Source organism: Amblyomma americanum, chromosome 3 (assembly GCF_052857255.1).
Source record: "Amblyomma americanum isolate KBUSLIRL-KWMA chromosome 3, ASM5285725v1, whole genome shotgun sequence".
Classification (NCBI taxonomy): domain Eukaryota; kingdom Metazoa; phylum Arthropoda; class Arachnida; order Ixodida; family Ixodidae; genus Amblyomma; species Amblyomma americanum.
Window position 1 is genome coordinate 198,638,095 of NC_135499.1, and position 18,474 is coordinate 198,656,568.

Genomic DNA, 18,474 nt, shown 5'->3' on the forward strand with positions numbered 1-18,474 from the left:
ATTCGAATAGCCAAGCTTACACTTCAAGCAAATCAATACGCATGGGACCTCGCTCGCACCAATTGCCTAACGAATTGCGACTCCCTCAAAGGCAACCTAGAGACCAAGGCTACGTGGAACCTTCTCCGATGCCTAATTGACCCTCGCAATGCGAAGAATGAGCACTCGTGAACGCGTCGCTATATCTGCACCACGAAACACAGACGACCCTGCAATAAGCAGTACCGGGAGAAACCGAACGAAGACCTAGACAGAGGCTTCACTCTAGAAGAAATCATAGCAGCACTAGTAGATACCTGTATACGCAGAGGCGCAGCCCAGGGACACGACAAAATCACGGTCGGACTTGTGAACTACCCCGGCACGGAGGCAGTGCAACGACTCACGGATTACACAAATTAAAATGCTGGCGCACCGACACCATTTCACATGCACGGAAAACAGCCAAGGTACACTTTATCCCCGAACCCAGCAAAGAAATCAGCACCGAATACTTGCTCCCCATATCCCTCACATCGTGCGCCGACAAACTCATGGAAAAGGCAGTCCACGTGCAACTCTCCAACTATTTAGAGGACAACGAGCTACTGCCACACACGATGTTTGGATTCAGAGCACAGCTGTCCACGCAAGATGCCTTTGTGCAACTCAAACGTGAATTCATTGAACCAGAACGCAGAAAACAACAAAGAAAGCGCTTCTAGCCCTAGACTTCAAGGGAGCGTCTGACAACGTCGAGCACTGTCCACGATCCTCGACGACCTCCAGAGCACCAACTGAAGTGGACAAAAACTACACCGGCAACCTATGTGACTGCCTCAGAAGAACTGGACTTCACTCCTTTTAACTTTGTAACTCCTGCATTCCATTCCCCTTTCTCAACTTAAGCCTCATGGCACACTTCTAGAATAAAAAAAAATAACTGTGGCTAGCGAATCTACCAGTACATCTGCGAATTCCTAACGAACAGAATGGTCGAAATCAGTAGCGGCACAAAACAAACCACGCAAGTGAAGATGGGCGCGAGAGGCACTCCGCAAGGGACAGTCCTATCCCAGCTGCTCTTCAACAATGCGCTCATCAATCTCCCACCCGTTCTCGATAAAGTACAGGGCGTACGCCACGACCTGTGAGCGGATGATATAATCATCTGGACAACCACGGTAAGTATGGGAATGATTGAAGACAAACTACAAATAGCGGCAACAACAGTTCAGAATTATGCGCGGGTGTGCGGACTAACGTGCTCTCCGGAAAAACCTAAACTGAAAGTCTTCCGCCAACGCAAGAATCAAGACACCAGCGGCATCCACGCCGAAAACACACCCATCAAGGAAGTTCAGACCCTCGAGATACTGGGTCTGTACATCTATAACAAGGGCAACAACCTCCTCACACTCCAGAAATTCCACCCGCTGAGCGAGCAAGTCGTAAAGATAACAGCCAGGATAACGACGCGGAAATCAGGGATGCTGGAAAAGGATACTGTCAATTTGGTGCAGGCGTTCGACGTCAGCCGCGTCGTCTACGCAAGACACTACCTCCGCCTTAAGAACCGAGACAAGAACCTAGACGTCATAATCAGAACGGCCTACAAGAAGGCCCTGGGCCTCCCTCTTGCGACGTCGAGAGACCGGCTCTTACGACGGAGCGTCCGCAACACGATAGACGAGCTGGCTGAGGCACACCACACGTCAACTGCCCCCTGCAGTTAGACACCAAAAACAACATCCCAGGCTCATGGAGGGGACAATTCAAGGCAACCCCACTACCGAGGAATATGCACCCCGATTTTCACCAAGCAAGACGATATATACACGAGCCGAAGCTATAAAAAGGCATATACGGCGGGCGCGAAGGCGTGTTCTACATCGATGCTGCGGGTCCCGAGCAGGGAATGGCGACCGTCGCGGTAGTGCACCAAAATATAACAGTGAACGGACTAATACTGGCTAGCCAGGATACACTGGCTGCGCAAGAAGTGGCGTGTCCAACATTGTTGGACAAAAAATTGATTATCGCAATCGCGCGTCTATCGCGAGGTACGACATCGGTAACAGGACAACAGCGCTGCTGCTGACTATGTCGGGGCCCCCGGTTAATACAGGCTTTGTTTTTGGCACTAAGTGCTTGTAAAGCACTGCAGAAATACCCACGCCGCGCAGGGGTGCAGTTCGTCATTTTAAATTAACTACCACCAGCTTCTGCCAATATGGTATGTTTAATTGCCAGATAACTGTCCTTAGCTATACTTACACAAGGAAAGCGTATACATATATAGGAGTAGACTGCGCGCGATAATCATAAACATTCAAAGCAAAATAAAATCAAGCTTATCAAACAGCGACTATGTGCCTCGCGTGGTAAGAATTGTCACAAAAGGAAAAGTAATATTGTTCATGCATGCATCAGCAGATATCTTTCTCCAATGCGGCCACTGTCACCGGCCCGCATGACTCTCCAGAGCAAAGTACACGGACCGCGTGAACGAGTACGGAGGGCCACACTTTCCACGGGTGTCATCAAGCCTCATGTCGAAGATGACGACACCCTGGGCCTTCCTCCAGGAGCCCCAGTCGGAGTGTGGGTCCAGCGCAACCCTGGACAGCGAGCCCGAGGAGGCCACCACGCAGCTGCCGGTACGGCGCACCTTCCAGCCCTTGCCTCTGCAGAGTTCGGCTCGGCTCACCAGCCTCCGGAACCTCACTCCTGCTTTGTCGTCCCCTTCGACGGTTGCCCCGTATTCCGCCAAGGCTGCCGAGAGGGCCACGAACCACCTGGGCCGCTGTGCCGCCGCCTGCTCAACTTCAAATGCATCGAGGACCTTCTCGGGAACAGGGCACGGAACGGTGCCCAGACGCTCCAGCTTCGTGGCGTCTGTCAGCTTAACGAGAGTCAAGTGACGAGGCGCGTTCACAGTGCGGAGGCTTTCGTGCAGCTCAGCCTCGGCGCCGGGGTCGGTGGGCAGGACTACTGCCGTCTGCAGGGACTCCCGCGCGGCCGACAGACAGAGTGCCCTGACGAAGTGCGCGAGTTTCTCTGGTTTCTTCAGGAGCTCCGGATGCCGCACGTCAACGAGGCTGCCCCAGTCAAACCCCAGGCGCTTAACGGTCCTTACGATGTTAGCTACTAGTTTGGTGAGGTTTCCAGTATTGTTCAAGGCCCTGCTCAGCACCGTGGCGTTCGTGGACGGCCCGCCAATGCCCATAATGCGCCCGACACTAGGATGGCTCCTTTTGAGTGACGCAGCCGCTGGGCCTATGTAGGCGCCTTCCACGTCCAACCAGGTCAGATCCACGGCGCCGCAGCACACGACGACGTGCGAGCAGAACCGGTACGGCGCGGACAACGCGGCGCTGCTGGCCGCAACCTTCTGGTCCAGTACGCAAAAAATTGAGCTTTTGGGCGGAGGTACGACTTCGGTGGCGGCAGAAAGGTGCGCGGCCGGCAGTCGTCGTGTCGAGGCGCGCTCGACACGGGGGGCGTCGTGGAACAAGGGCGCGCTGGCGGCTTCCAGCTCGTCGTCCGCGAGGCCTTGGCGACTATCCGTCTGCGATTCGAGGTAGTAATTGCGCGCGATGAGCGGCGCCAACAGGAGGCCAAGTGCGGCCACGGCTACCACGAGGCAAGTCGAGAGGGCCAGCACGAGTAGGCGGTTGCGCCTGGACACGGTTTCTTCCGAGACGGTCCACTGGCGCCGCGGCTTCGAAGAATCGCGTCCCGGTGTCGAGTCGCGGTAGTGCACAGACCCCTGGGCGACACGCTGGCCGGACATCTTGCCGTTCCCTCAAAGCCGAGACGATATAGACTTCCTCCTCTTTCTTGTGGAGCGCGTGGACAGCCTGGCATTTGCGCTCGTATGCACCTGACATCAAATGGATAGCGCAGTGTATAACTTCGTTCAGGGAATTTTCGCCACAAAAAGGGAAGGAATCGTCAAACGTTCAGGTAACCACCCGAAGATTCTGCTTTCCACCGAACAGCACAGTTTGAGGACAGAGCTGCATGTCGATTAAAACTTTCGTCTCCTCTTGCATATATTTTCCCATTTTCGAATATCATGTTGAAGTTTTAACGTTTCCCTGCACATCACAATTGATATGCCTCTGTGGTGATCTTGCCTCCAGCGGTATCGAAGTCACCAGTATGTTGTATTTGTAATATCGGGCTTGTTAGTTTTGATTTGGGTCCTGCGCGGTGGCTCAGTGGTTTTGGCGCTCGGCTGCTGACCAGAAAGACGCGGGTTCGATTCCGACCGCAGCGGTCCAATTTTGATGGAGGCGAAATTCTAGAGGACCGTGTCGCCGAGATCGATGATCTGCGCCGTAAGGGAAGGGATAAAGGAGGGACTGAGAGAAGAAAGGAATAAAGAGGTGCCGTAGTGGAGGGCTCCGGAATAATTTCGGCCACCTGGGGATCTTTAACGAGCACTGACACCGCACAGCACACGGGCGCCTTTGCGTTTCGCCTCCATCGAAACGCGGCCGCCGAGGTTGGGTTCGAGCCCACGGGTACTCCGGATCAGTAGCCGAGCGCCCTAACCACTAAGCCACCGCGGCGGGTCTGGCGTAAACTCCTGTCATTGTGCCTAATGACCTGTACAAAGAAAAGGCCCAAGAAGCAGTCCATGTCCCCTTCAAGGAATTATAACCCGCAAAACCTGGTAAACTGCAAGACAAAGCGATCCAGCTTTGTGAACAAGCTGGCCTCGCATTCCGCGCATTCGTGTTTGAAAGAGGCACGTGGCAACGTGAAGTCGCCGTGTTCTTGCAGAGCAGAAGTCCGTTTCTCACCTGGAAGTGGACGACCCTTTCCTCATCAGGAGACCCGAGGCTGTTTCAGACTTCCTTCAGAATGAGTGCCCACTTGATGTGAAGGACCTGTACTATTCTTTGCCTCAGCGCTCCGTGACCGCGGAAATAGCCTTTGCATCGACCGCTTTGGCGCAACCGAGTTCCAAACGCATGTGGAACGGACTGTACTTACCGTGGACTGTACCTGGACTGTACCTGGACTGTACCGCTAATTGTTCGCGACGCAGCGCCTTGCAAGACGTTCCTTATTAAAAGTGGTGGAGGTGCCGACGATCCCCTCGCCCTGGAGCTTAGCAACCGCGCATTGCATACCGTCTCTGCAATGCCTGAGACCGTCACACAAATTGCATCACCGCTTCCGTCGGCTGTCTTCAGTTCCGGCGCCGCGAAGCAGCGCTATCCGGCCATCTTTAGCGGCACAGATGACACTGATTTGAAGGATTAGTTGGCCACCTATGAACGCTTAAGTGCATACATACAATAAGTGGGACGACAGCGTCAAGCTCACCAATATTATATTTTATTTGAGCGATGTAGCCAATCTCTAATTTCGAAACCACGAGGCTGACAACTCAAGCTGGGCAGCTCCCAAAACCAACCTTACAGAAGTCTTTGGCCGTCCCGCAGCTTCGCGCCGAGCAACGCTTGCGAAGTCGGGCCCAGCAAACCGGTGAAAACTTCACCAGTTAAACAGAAGATGTCGACCTCTGCAAGCGTGTCAACCCTTCTATGAGCGAGGCCGACAAGATCAGACATTATGAAAGGCATTGAGGATGATGCCTTCCAGATGCTCGCCGCCAAGGATCCCCAGACTGTCTCCGGTGTCATCGGCTACTGGCAAAGCTTTGATGAGCTGCGCAAACAGCGCCTTTGCACCCGGCGTGCTGGCTTTCAGGAGGCCACACTTTCCAGCTTGGCACTCCCAGGTGACGGTGCTCTGGACCAACAGTCGCTCCTCTAGCGCATCCAGCAGTTGGTCCGTGAGGAAGTCGCACGCCAGCTCTGCTTGTCTATACCTGCCCGCCTGCGCCGTCGCTCACTCCCAACCTACAGCGTGTCATCCAGGAGCAGGCCGCTGAAGTCCTGCCATCTCCTCCTCAGCCACCCCTGATCGCGGCTCCTCTGACGTACGTCGATGCCGTGGTGCCGTCGCGGCCCTCACCTGCTGCCCTTGTCTACAGACCACCTAACATACTGTTAGAACCTATTTAAATATCACACTATCAGTGTTATTCAACGCTACGGGGAGGTTTTAGGTACCCTTCCAATAGTTGTCTCACGGCTTGTGGAAAGGGAGTGTGTAGCATCAGCTGGGAGTACGACACCCACTCATTCATGCAAATCGCCTCATGGTCAGTACTTACCCTTTGTTCAAGTTCGCTTAAGTGGGTTAGGTCATTAATAGTAATGTCCCGAACCATATACTGTTGCTCGTTCTTATAATACTCGCTTCTAACATACAGCTTTGGTTTTTACTACTATTTCGGACCTTATAATTGAGTTCCATGTCACTCTTGCCTGGTCTTAGCGATCGCCGTTTTTCGATATTTAAGCATAACGTTAACGTAACAGCTTTAGCGAAATGATTGCAACTTACAGTTATTATTACAAGATGGGACACAATCTTTAAGATAACAGCTCTTATGTTTACATGATACGTATGCAGAAGACTCCTCCGTTTCCACTTTGTACTGGTGCTCTAGCGATGGAAAGAGTGATTTAAAGGGACCGTGGCGGATACACTGCAGGGATTGCGGCTGCCTGCCATTCTTTGAAAACTGCTCAGTGATCACGAAATAATCACGATGCTTGCTCTAAAATATTTCACCTTAATGGTCTTTCTGACCATGACATCATTACTGGGTGCGTCATTTGCAGAATTATCGTAAGAAAAACTACCACCAAGCTGATCAGGTGTTGTAGCAGAGATAATTTTGACCAAATGAATCATGAATTAACCTCTTTTTCCGGGCGGTTCTTGGCTGAATCTTCATTCCGTTCCATTGAATAGAACCGGATACTGTTTAAAACTACTCTAATTAACCTCATTATAAAATACGTACCGGTTATCACAATTAAGTGCAGCAAAAGTGCGTCCTGGTTCAATGGTGGGCTGCGAAGAGCTAATAATAAGAAAAAATGTTTGTATAGGCAGGCGGTTGCTAACAACCTATTAAGCACATGGTAAAAATACAAAAAATGGATACAAATTACCAAAAAATGCTTAAAGCTACCCGTTGCCAATTTTATAGTGACGTTTTTCCCACCATGCTAATAACCGCGGTATAGATTTTGGAGCGTAATTAACCCTCGTTCTCGTCCCGATTCTTTCTTGACAAGTTCTAATGGTGACCGGCTGGACGATGCCCATTCTGCTCAGCTCTTTAACAACGCTTTCTCATCTGTTTTTACTCAAAAACTCATCACCACCTCTCCAGTTCTCAACTCATTTCATGATCATTCAATGCCCCCAATAGTCATTAGTGAAGATGGTATTCTTTCTTTCTTACCACAATTACCACAAGCGCGTACCCACTGGGCTTTAACAACAAAAATACTAAAAAACCTTAAGTATTTTTCGTCTTGTCTGCAATTTTTTCTCAGTCTTTATCACTTGGCTCTATCCCTCACGACTGGCGTGTAGCCAAAGTAACACCTATTTTCAAATCTGGCGCCCGCTTTGATCCTCTAAACTATGGACCCATTTCGTTGACATCCTCCTTCTCCAAGCTCCTTGAACACGTCATACACACTCAGATCATTCATTATATTGCAGATCACATCACATTTAAATATCAGCACGGTTTTCGCAAGGATTGCGATGCCCAGCTCGCCGGTTTACTAACGACTTATTTACTTCTCTGGATGCCGGAATTCAAGTCGATGCTTTGTTTTTGGATTTTTCGAAGGCATTTGATCGTGTTCCCCACCATATAGACTACTTCTCAGACTATTCACCCTCAGGTACTAGCATGGATTGAACACTTCCTTTCATCTCGCGTTCAGTTCACTTCTGTTAATGGTTCTGGTGTACACCAGGGGAGCGTGCTTGGTCCCCTGCTCTTCCTAATATTTATTAGACTACCAAATTGCATTTCTTCACAAATTAGATTGTTTGCTGACGACTGTGTTGTGTACCGAACCATTACAAATGACTCTGACCGACAATCTTTACAAACTGACCTAGAATCTATTAATACTTGGTGCCAGTTGTGGCTTATGACCCTAAATCCCTTGCAAGATAAAGCTCGTCTCCTTTACTAGAAATTCTTATCGCATCCCAACTTCCACTTACAAGCACCTAGGAGTTTACCTTTAATCAGACAATTTGGAACTATCATATTAACTTTATTCTAGCAGCTGTTAACAGTCCTCTTGGCCCTTTAAAAAGCAACCTTCGACATGCTCCGACGCACGTGCGTAAACTTGCTTATATTACATTAATTCGACCTAAAATTGAGTACGCTTCAGCTATAAGGGACCCAGATCAAGTTTACATCAAAGATAACATCGAATCCCTGTAAAAACCGTGCAGCTCGTTTCATTTATTCTACTCACGTTTTACTACCGTCACGGTGTTATAAGCTCGTGCTGGAATTGACAACCTTTGCCATCATCGCGAACTCGCTCGCTTAACTCTTTTGCACAAAATTTACCATCATCACTTGCTTCACGACGATTTCTTTCACCCACCCTCAGCAGTTTTTCCACGCCGTGCATCCTTTCAAGATCAAACGCAACACATGCAACACTTCAAAGTTTTGCCAAATGATTCATACCCAAAACCATTATTGATTGGTACCGGCTGCCTTCCACAATCGCAACTGAATAGAATACATCATTTCCTGAACTTTTAAAAAATCAAAGCGATGTGTAGTTTTCTTCTGTTCTGCTCACCGTAATGTTTTTGAGTTTTGTTCCATTTTGATACTTTCTGACTATCAGTTATTGCGCTTTTCTTGTTGTGTTCTGTCCCTCATGTTAGATGTTCCTTCGTGTACCTTCATGCTCGAACTTTTACCACCACTTATTACCCTCGTGACGAAGGCCTTTAGTGGCATCTTGAAATAACTGAAACCTCCCTCTCTCATTCTCACAGAAATGCAAATGATAGTTTCCTTCCATGTCTCGCTTATCTCGGTAGACACCCGAACCGCGCCGTAAGAGAAGGGATAAAGGAGGCAGTGAAACGAGAAAGAGGTGCCGTAGTGGAGGTCTACGGAAAATTTCGACAACCTGGGGATCTTTAACGTGCACTGGCATCGCACAGCACACGGGCGCCTTCTGTTACCCGCTGCGGTGGCTCAGTGGTTAAGGCGCTCGTCTACTGAACCGGAGTACCCGGGTTCGAACCCGACCGCTACAGGTTTCGATGGAGGCGGAACGCAAAAGGCGCCAGTTAAAGATCCCCAGGCGGTCGAAATTATCCGGAGACCTCCACTCACTCCCTTTCTTACGGCGCGGTTCAGCTGTCCGCCGAGATGCGAGACAGATACTGCGTCATTTCCTTTCCTCAAAAAAAAAAAAAAAAACCTTCAGGCTGGAGAGGCGCGCATATCCCCCTCCCCAGAAATCGCAGGAAGTTACCTGGCGCCGAATGCAAACACGCTCCCTTCTGGATCCGGCAGTGCTTGCCCTCATGTACCCTGGCCAGTACGACCCGAACTGCCATAAATGTGGTGAAAGGGCCACATACGACCGCATTCTGTGGAACTGCGCAAAAGATAGGCCTCCGGCGGAGTTGATACAGCTCCCTTCTCCCGAGCGGTGGGAAGCCATGCTGGTCAGCTCGGACAATCGAGCGGGCCAATGAGGTCGCCGTCAGCCATGGCTGGCGGTATGTGCACGTCTCTCCTGCAACCTGCTCTCGACGCATTAAATGTTTTACAATCCAATCACTTTAGCTTTTCTTGCACCTCCATTCGTTCCTTTTACGCTTCTACACCTTTTCTATCTTGCTTTAGTCTTTCCCTCCAGCTATTCTTCGTTCACCTTTTCCTGGAGCTTCATTGCTTATCACTGGTAATTGCTTGCAAACTTCTCCCGCGTTCGCTGGCCGCCTACTTGATCTGTAGTCCACTTTCCCTGTCCCAAATCGTTTTTCGCTCTGTGCGCCTTTGAATGACGATTCATTCTCAGGGTGCCCCGCTCAGGCGACGTGTTCGCGGTCGGCAGGGTGCGGATACCATGCGAGTGAGGCCTTCGCCGCGCGTATTGCAACTTGTCTCCGAGCCTCTCATACGCGCTTTTATTGCCCTAACGAGCTTAAACAGCCCCCCTTTGCCAACGGCAACGCTTAAACTCGCCGAATGCTGCGACATAGGCGGTTAGCTGTTCTCGAGTATTCCACGGCAGCGACAACCCCAGCAATACGGTTCGCCACTACAAAGCCATCTGTGAACATTCTATTCAGGGGGTCGGTTCGGCCCGGAATAGAGGCCAGAAGTTCGGCGCGCTAATCACGTGCGCAACCTGTACAAATTTATGTAAACAGTTTGTGCATATTACCTCGCCCCCTATCCTGTCCCCCCACCTTTTTCATTCCACTTCTCCATTATGCCTATCCTTTATTTCCGCTGCCCAAGCTCAGGTGCTTTATTATCGATGGCAGAAGCCAGGGCTAGCAATTTTAACAAACTACTAATACGCTCAGAACGCAATTTTACGCTGCCGCTTTGTAAATTGCCGCACGTACAGGTCCCCCCAAAATGAAAACTTTCTGTACAATTGTGTAAAGAGCCAGCCAATTTCAGGAAAAATCTCTAATAGTGCAAGCAGTTGACATTCATGCTGCTTCTCCCTGCAGCTGCCATCTTCTCACAGTGGCATTATTTTCACAACTTATGACTGGTACAGCATGGCACCTTCTGTGAACGCCCTGAAGGCCTGCCAAGCAGTTTAGTAATGTGACCCCCCCACACACAGCAGGTGCACCCTCAATGGCAAAAAAAAAAATTGCTACAGTGGTTCCTTCAGGCATTGGCTGATATATTGTTTCAAGAGAACCATCAATGAGCCTACACCTATTTAAGCATTCATTCTTGCAGCGACTTACCCTAGCATTTCAGACATACAAACATTTGAGGTTCAATTACAGAATTTTTGAAAATTCTAAGAACTACGAAAACGAAGACGCTTAGAACGGTCACTTCGCCACTCGCATTCATGGCCCAACCCCAAAGACAGCGAAAAAGATGAGAAGGCATGCGATTGACCTGGAAAACATGGATGCAAGCCTGCAGAAAAAAGGTAGCTTTTCTAAATTTTTTGCTACAAAACAACAATGTAGGACTGTGCAAACAATGGCACAACAGATTCTTTATTTGCAGCTAGGGTGTCTGAATGGAATGCAGCGTGTTCACTGCCACCTTTAGTACTCGCAGGAAGGCCATGGACAATCTTCCTGCACAAAAATGACACACACGCATTAAAGCACAGCACACAGTAATTAAAAATACAAGAACACTATTTTGTGCACTGAGAATGACATTTAAGGTCACACTTATTAAATGTGTTTTGGGCTTTACATTTTGTTAAACGATAACTGACTCAATGCCACCAGCCAATTTCAGGAAAAATTGTTTGTAGTGCAGGCAGTTGACATTCCTGCTGCCTCTCCCTGCAGGTGTCAATTTCTTACAGTGGGATCATTTTCACAGCTCATGACTGGTATAGCATGGCACCTTTTGTTAACACCCTGAAGGTCTGCCAAGCAGTTTAGTGTAGTAATTTACACTGAAAAGCAGAACATTCATTCATTAAAAAAAATGCAGGATTTGCAGCCACAAACAGCTAGGACTCTTCCGTTAAGTCTGTGAGGACAGTCTCTGCAACCATGCACTATACTAGCCAGGCTCTGAATTGGCCACTAGGGGATGGTTAACAAGTCTTCAATGAAGTCTGCAAATTCCCAATTTTAATATAAATCCAGAGTGCCTTTTCATGCTGAATTTAGCCCCTGTATTCTTAATTGCTTTAATGTATTTAAACATGAAGTAATCCTTTTTGAACAAGATGCCTTGAACTCATTTTCGCCTGCCTGAACAAGCTTCCAAAAGGATCTTCTGAAGGATCACTTCCATGAAGAGTATTTTTGAACCACTTACTCAATTCACTGAACCTTGCAGGGCTATTTACATCACTGCTGGGACAGCCTCCGCCAGATTTCATTATTCTAAAATAGGTATGAAGCATGCTTTGCAACCTTTACAACAAGGATGACTAAGCTCTGCGTAAACTATAGTTAGGAAAATAAGGGCAATTTTCCCAAATTTTTTTTACAAAGCAAGGAATTTGCACAGTAGTGTTTCTCACAAAATTTCACTCCAGAAACCCTGCCACAATACAATAAGTAATACTGAAAAAAGTTTTCCTAAGATGACAGTTTACTGGAAAAACAGGAATAGAGAAAAATGGACTCAGAACATTGAAAATCACCCAACTTTATTTCCAGCGCTCCAATGTTCAAGAATGACCTCCACCCATGTAATGATATTTAGCAGAGATTGTTCCAGCAGCGATATAAACCAGTCCCGCAAGTTTCAATAAAATCGAGAAAGCGGTTAGTTACTCAATAGGGTCGTATTGCCCCTTAATGCACAGACTTTAATAAGGCTTGACACCACGCAAGCTCCGCATTTACTGGATTAAAGAAACACGTACCAACTAAGGCGCAAAATCAAATAAGCAAAATATAAACACTTCACCACACTGTGCATACTCTAAGGCTGCGAGGATATTTGGATGTTCATGCTTTTTGCACAGAGTTGCTGCAGAGAAAGTTGCCTAACACGTTAAAACATTAGCCCAAAAGTTGGGTGTCTATACTCCCTTAAAAAAAAAGTGCATGTGTAGTGTGCATGTGGGTGCTTCTGCTTCCTTGTAGTTTCATGCATCCTAAACAATTTCGTGCAAATACGTTTTCACTAGCTGCAAGGTGGTTTTGCAAGCAAAGTTCAAGAAGACGCTAACCGTTAATAATGCGAAAGTAATCCAGGTTCCTACATCAGTGGTGGGAAAGGGAAAAAGCGTTTTGAAGCAGGCAAAACATTTGTAGCAGGGTCCCAATTTTGCAGCAGAAGCCAGATACTCAGAAATAACATGGGTGTTTCAACTATAACTCGGCAATTGAAAATACGCCTCAAGTTGTAAGAGCATTTTTTTTCTGCTATAGCATTGTCAGCGGCGTACTGCATTGGAATACAGCTAAGATATTCTAACTAGCAGGCTTTAGCAATATATTGGAGAGACCTTTACCCTACAGTGGGCATAGTCAGGCCGATTATAATAAGTTAACATTACTATCGGACTCCTGTTAGCCTCTCAACAAATAAGGCACCTAACAGTAACATTTAAAACGTTAACTGTCCAACACAGTGAAAGCTATTTAATTCAGACCTCATTCATTCGAATTTATGGATAATTCGAACTGTACGACTTCGTCCGTCCTCGCCAATTGAAGCTTCATGTGAAACAGCCTATTAATTCGAATGTGAATAGGTTGCGCCACCGATAATTCGAAATATACGCTGCTGTGCCGAGGCAGCCTCACGTAAAAGTGGAAAATGAAGGAACAAGGGGATCATGCCCTTGGGCCCGAATGCCTCACGTTTGGTCGCGGCTACACAAAGCAGAAGGACATGACGCTTTGGTGACTCATTAGGCAACATGTACAGGAACTGGCTCTGCTGCTACTATTAATGCAGGGAAAGGCGGGATGCACTAAACATAAGATACCGCATTTACACGATTGTAAGTCGACCCCGCATATCGCATGTCAGGGGGAAAAAAAAACTTGGAGGTCGTTTAAGCTTTGCTTTTAAGAGTAGAACACGATAGCACTATCCTGTCGCAGCCGCTATTCGGCAGCTGTACACGGGCATGCCAGAGGGCACATTCGAAAACGAAAATGTATTAATCATTGGACTACTCGTCTATATTTGTGCCACCATCCTCACTAGCACTGCCATCATCACTGCTGCAGCCCCACAGCACGTCGATCTAACATCGTAGTCCTGCGAAATCACCCACTTCGCAGACAACCACAGCATGTTGTCGTCCCATGGAATTCTACACTGCACAAACAGCCACACCACAACATCGCATGGAAGAGCTGAAAATTTTGCCTCACTGCATCCACCACGCCTGCCTGTATCACCTGTTCCGAGACGTCGAATTTCTGGCCCAGCGCGCAGTTCGTATCTTTGGTGTAGAGAGAATGACAGCCATCTTGAATGTAGCTGTGAACGAGCGCCAAACGCTTACCAGACCCGAAGCAAAAATGACTGACGAAGCACCACATTAAAAATATATAAACCATGGCCGGCAGTCATCAAATGCGTCAAACAGAGCCAAAGAGAAACTGTGTGGGCGGCGTCGGCTCTTCCGTCAGCGACACTCCATTGAGCGCCGAGTGCGGAATTTAAGGAAAATCCTTCCAAAAAAGTGCACAGAATAGCTGAATGTTTATTACTGGCTAGAGCCGCAGAGCAAACAAAATTGCAACCATGCTGTAGCATCCCTGATATCTCATTTGCCTCGCCTTAATTTATGGTGCCATGCTTTGGTTTAGACTGTCAACCCTGCCCCACCCACTCGATTTTCAAAAAAAAAAAAAAAGGTCAATTTACAATGTCAATACGGTACTTCAAAATCTGAGGTAGTAGTACCATAACATGGCGAAAAGAACATGAGGCTTCGAAATGGAAACGGGGGCCAGCTGTCAGGAACAAAGATTACTGGCTGTACAGAGGATTGACTTTTTGCACAGCAAGACCCACAAGGGTGATCTACTGCGGCGCGGCACCAACAACGCATGCATTGTCAGGACATGCAGATGCAAATGGTGCAGGCATACACCTGTTGTGCAGGTGCATTCGGCTGTGTATGGAAGCAGATAGTACTGATAAACTACAGAGTTTCAGGAGCGCATATCTGCTAAAACTACAGGTCCATTGCCTAGGGCGGTCCCAGTTGTGCTTCTGCAAAGTGCCTGCACATGCAGGGCAGCTCATACCCAGATGGCGTCCCATGCAAAGAGATTATGTTAACCCATTGTGCTTTGTTTGGACTTCCTATGCCAATGCCAGAAGGCAGTGGAATGCAGACCAGAGTGCACTTCCGATAGCAGGAGCATGATGTTTGCAGGTATGGCAAACAGTATGGAACAGGCAGAATAAGTGAGAACATGAGACAGTGATGATGACAAGCAAAAGTTGAAATCCCATACTACAAACGCAGCCAGCAGTAGCATACACTTCAGCAATAACACTTACCATCAATGCAAACAAAGTAAACAGCCTCCCCCTCCCTTGTTCACTTTGTTTTCCAAGAAACCCATCCCCCGCCTTCACTCTATCCTAGTAACCTTCATGGATCATATCCACCTTCACACGAAGCCCCTTTGTTGAGGGGCTCATTTCGATGCATCCCTATTTTTTGTAGAGACAGCTACAGTAAGGTAGCATTTCGAGCCTTCAGAGTGGCGGCGCCGCCACGCTGTCATGTGGTTGGTCGAGTATTGCGGAGCAGCTGCAGGTGGTGCAGTGCCGTGGCTGATCACGTGGTTGGTCACGTGACCAGCCACGTGGTGTGCTCCGTGCCGGCGAAACAGTGCCACAGCTGTGCGCATGCGCCGTGTCAAGTGGGACGAAGATGAAGAAGGAACGCCCAGTGAAACAGAGCGGCGAAAGATTGACTTTGCAATTCAACTGAGCAAGTTCCACTCGGCCAGCTGTAGCTATCGCGTCATTGCAGGTTTAACCAGAGCTAAACCACTGCCAATTTATTTTTATTTGGATGGGGAGTGTTCCTTTGGTTCACTTTGAACAAGTCTAGAAAAGAGCAGTGAGAAAATTAGCCATGCCTGCGTATAGGATGGTAAACCCTGGCTTGGGAAGGCAGTGGTTACTGAAATGGTACTTTGGCACAATTTCATAGAAAAATACCGATTTGTAGCAACATCAAGCAGGCTTAGGGCAATGATGCAATATGGAGCAATTTGTGCAAAATTCCCCCCCCCACTGCTTTAAGAAGCCCCATTTGGCCAGTGTACCTTCACACTGTTGCCCAGTTCCAGCACCAAACAGAAAAAAAACCTCCCATAAACTCCAACACATCCACATGTGCCAGAGACATCAGTGGAGTGCTTTAAAAATGAACTGCTCCCTTACCACAGAGTCATGGTGCAGAGGAGGAACTTGGCTTGGTTGCCCAGCAAGTGTGACAGTCCTGCACGTGGCAAGAAAATAAAAAGCACAGCATGATGCACCTACACAATGCTTCAAGTGATTTCTTCTGAAGCAACAGTCCTACATAGTCTCGCAACATTACGTATTGTACTAGCAAAGCGAAAGCGGCTGCAACACAGGCCTCCCAAGTCATGCCCACATGTGTCATCACTTATACATACCATATTTGCTCTACTAAGTCATTCTCGTGTCCAGGCCACTTCCCCAACTCCAAAGCTGATAGGGCAACCCACACTCACACTCAGCAGGCAGATTATGGCAGTTGTGCGCCATTTAAAATAATGCAGACGCCTGTCTGGATGGCAACAGCCCACCACAAAGTGACAGGGGGGGCTAAGAGGAGCACCACCCCAGGTCGCCCGCTAGTGGATTTCGAATTTGTGGCATGCCAAGGCAATGGATATTGTTTTAAAAGGTTCGAAGTTGTAAAATTTCGAATGCAACAGATGGAACCAAAGATGACCATTTACGAGGGTGGTGAGAAGCAGGGCCCATGCAGTGACTGCAGTGAACTTCAAAGGTATCGAACTCCCCCCGCCAGACTGAGCCTTGTACTGTGCAATGCAACAGAGCAATTTCCCACAATCACAAGGTACTATTCATAAAACCCTCAGCAAATAAATGCAAACATCTACATCACTAGCTGACAAAAGACAACATCCTAATTTAATACTGCACGAGGCATGCAAGCAGCTGCATTAGTAGAATTAATGATTATGCATAGAATCTCCACGATACGAATTTTGCAATGATACGTACAGTCGAGCCCACATATAATGGCCCCACTTAAGACGAACCTTTGCATATAACGAACGAGACCTGCGACCGTCAAAATATACATTGTTTCAATGGCACAAAATCACACGTATAACGAACGTCATTAAGCCCTGCTGATCGGTTACAGCGAACGGACAGCGTAAACCCGGCGCCGCGATGATAGATAACCTGCGTCCGACCCCTTTGTGCGCCCGGCGCACGGCATGTTTTCCGGAGCCTCGTCCCCGGCCAACTCCCCGCCACGTTTCGAGACGCTTTAGAGCAAGCTACCCTTTCCCCCGCCGACGCACCTTCCAAGATCACAATCCCGCCCCTCCTCGCAACTCCACTCCCCACTCTTGCAAATCTGCGCATGGCCCGTGATTGACCGCTCCGCCGCCGGTGCCGATCACAGAGGCCACGCTCCGTGAAGCAGGCCTTCCGTGAGAGCCATGAGGCGGCTGCATTGACGCTCACGGACGCCCCTCATTGGTCTCTTCGCTGGCACTGTGCGTCTGTATCTTTAGCTTGGTTTGATTGCCGCCTGTGCACGTTGCACGTCTACCCCATCGCGCGCTTTTGTCACTCGTGTGGTGCGGACATTTCGTTCGGTTCGTTCAAATCTCTGGCCCTGGTTGTAACTCGGGATGGTGGACGGGAACACCGTGCCCATTTCCATTGTATTCAGTGGTAGAGATGATGAAAGCGGCCTGGGCAGAGGTGACGGCCACTGGCGAGCGGAACTGCTTCCGCGAGGCCGGCTTCGTCGACACACTGCCTGATGCTTCGGAAGATAACCAGCCCGGCGGCGATTTGTGGCAGCACATCGTCGACTCCGACATGGGGGGGGGTCATGACATTGGTTGGAATGATTTTATTTCTGTCGATGACGATGCCGACACCGCGGAACCGTGCACGGGCGTCGTTTCTGAAGTGTGGGTAGAGTGGAATCAGATGGATGAAATCAGATGAGGATGAAACTTCGGAGCCAGCACCCATAGGTGCGCCTGTAGCAATGAGCTACATAGAGGGCCTCGGCGATAGCATGCTTCTGCTTTACATAAACTTGAAACCTCCCTCATCGGATCTGCGCTGCAAAAATACGTCCATCACGGATTTTTTCGCAAAGAAAAAAAATTTTGTGTTTTGACAAGCAACTGTTTTTAAAGCTGTGGTCCACTTGCTACAAACTTCGGGATATAACGAACGGACGCCACGAGACACTCATATTCGTTATAAGCGGGCTCGACTGTATTAATAAAATTCCCCGGCTGGAGTGCATTGTGCACATGTTCCGAACTCTCTCCAGCGCCTCATCAGATGATACGAACACGCGAGCCGCGATTGCACACTCGAGCACCAAGCGCAGCCCTCAGATCGCCGAAATTGTGATTGCTAATTGTGCGGCACACACACCGCGAGCAGTGAACGGGCCTCACATCGCTGAAATCGCAATGGCTAATCAAGCTGTACGCACTATGAGTAGCATGGCCGCACTGCCGTGAAAAAATCTTGTCGGCAGTAAACAGATCTGCGTGCATGCATTCTCTGCTCCTGCATATAAATTCTGTTTCATTGGATGATACAAAATTTCAGATGATACGAATTTTTTCGCGACCCCGTGAGATTCGTATCACCAAGATTTTACTGTATTT

At 48.6% G+C, this 18,474-nt stretch overlaps 2 protein-coding genes across 4 annotated transcripts in view; both read right to left on the reverse strand.

Moving 5' to 3' along the window:
• Positions 1–2,440: 2,440 nt before the first annotated feature.
• LOC144124339 (uncharacterized) lies at positions 2,441–3,775 on the reverse strand. The gene has a single exon (XM_077656973.1). The coding sequence runs from the start codon at positions 3,773–3,775 to the stop codon at positions 2,441–2,443; it is 1,335 nt and encodes a 444-aa protein (XP_077513099.1).
• A 7,325-nt stretch (positions 3,776–11,100) lies between these two features.
• LOC144125828 (uncharacterized) overlaps positions 11,101–18,474 on the reverse strand; it is a 34,183-nt gene continuing 26,809 nt past the window's right edge. For 2 of the 3 annotated variants that reach the window (XR_013313424.1, XR_013313422.1), the window contains 2 exons: positions 15,986–16,043; positions 11,101–11,217 (listed from right to left, as the gene is read on the reverse strand). The gene's annotated coding sequence lies outside the window, so the exon portion shown is untranslated. The remainder of the gene's footprint in view (positions 11,218–15,985; positions 16,044–18,474) is intronic. The other variant, XR_013313423.1, reaches the window with a different exon arrangement.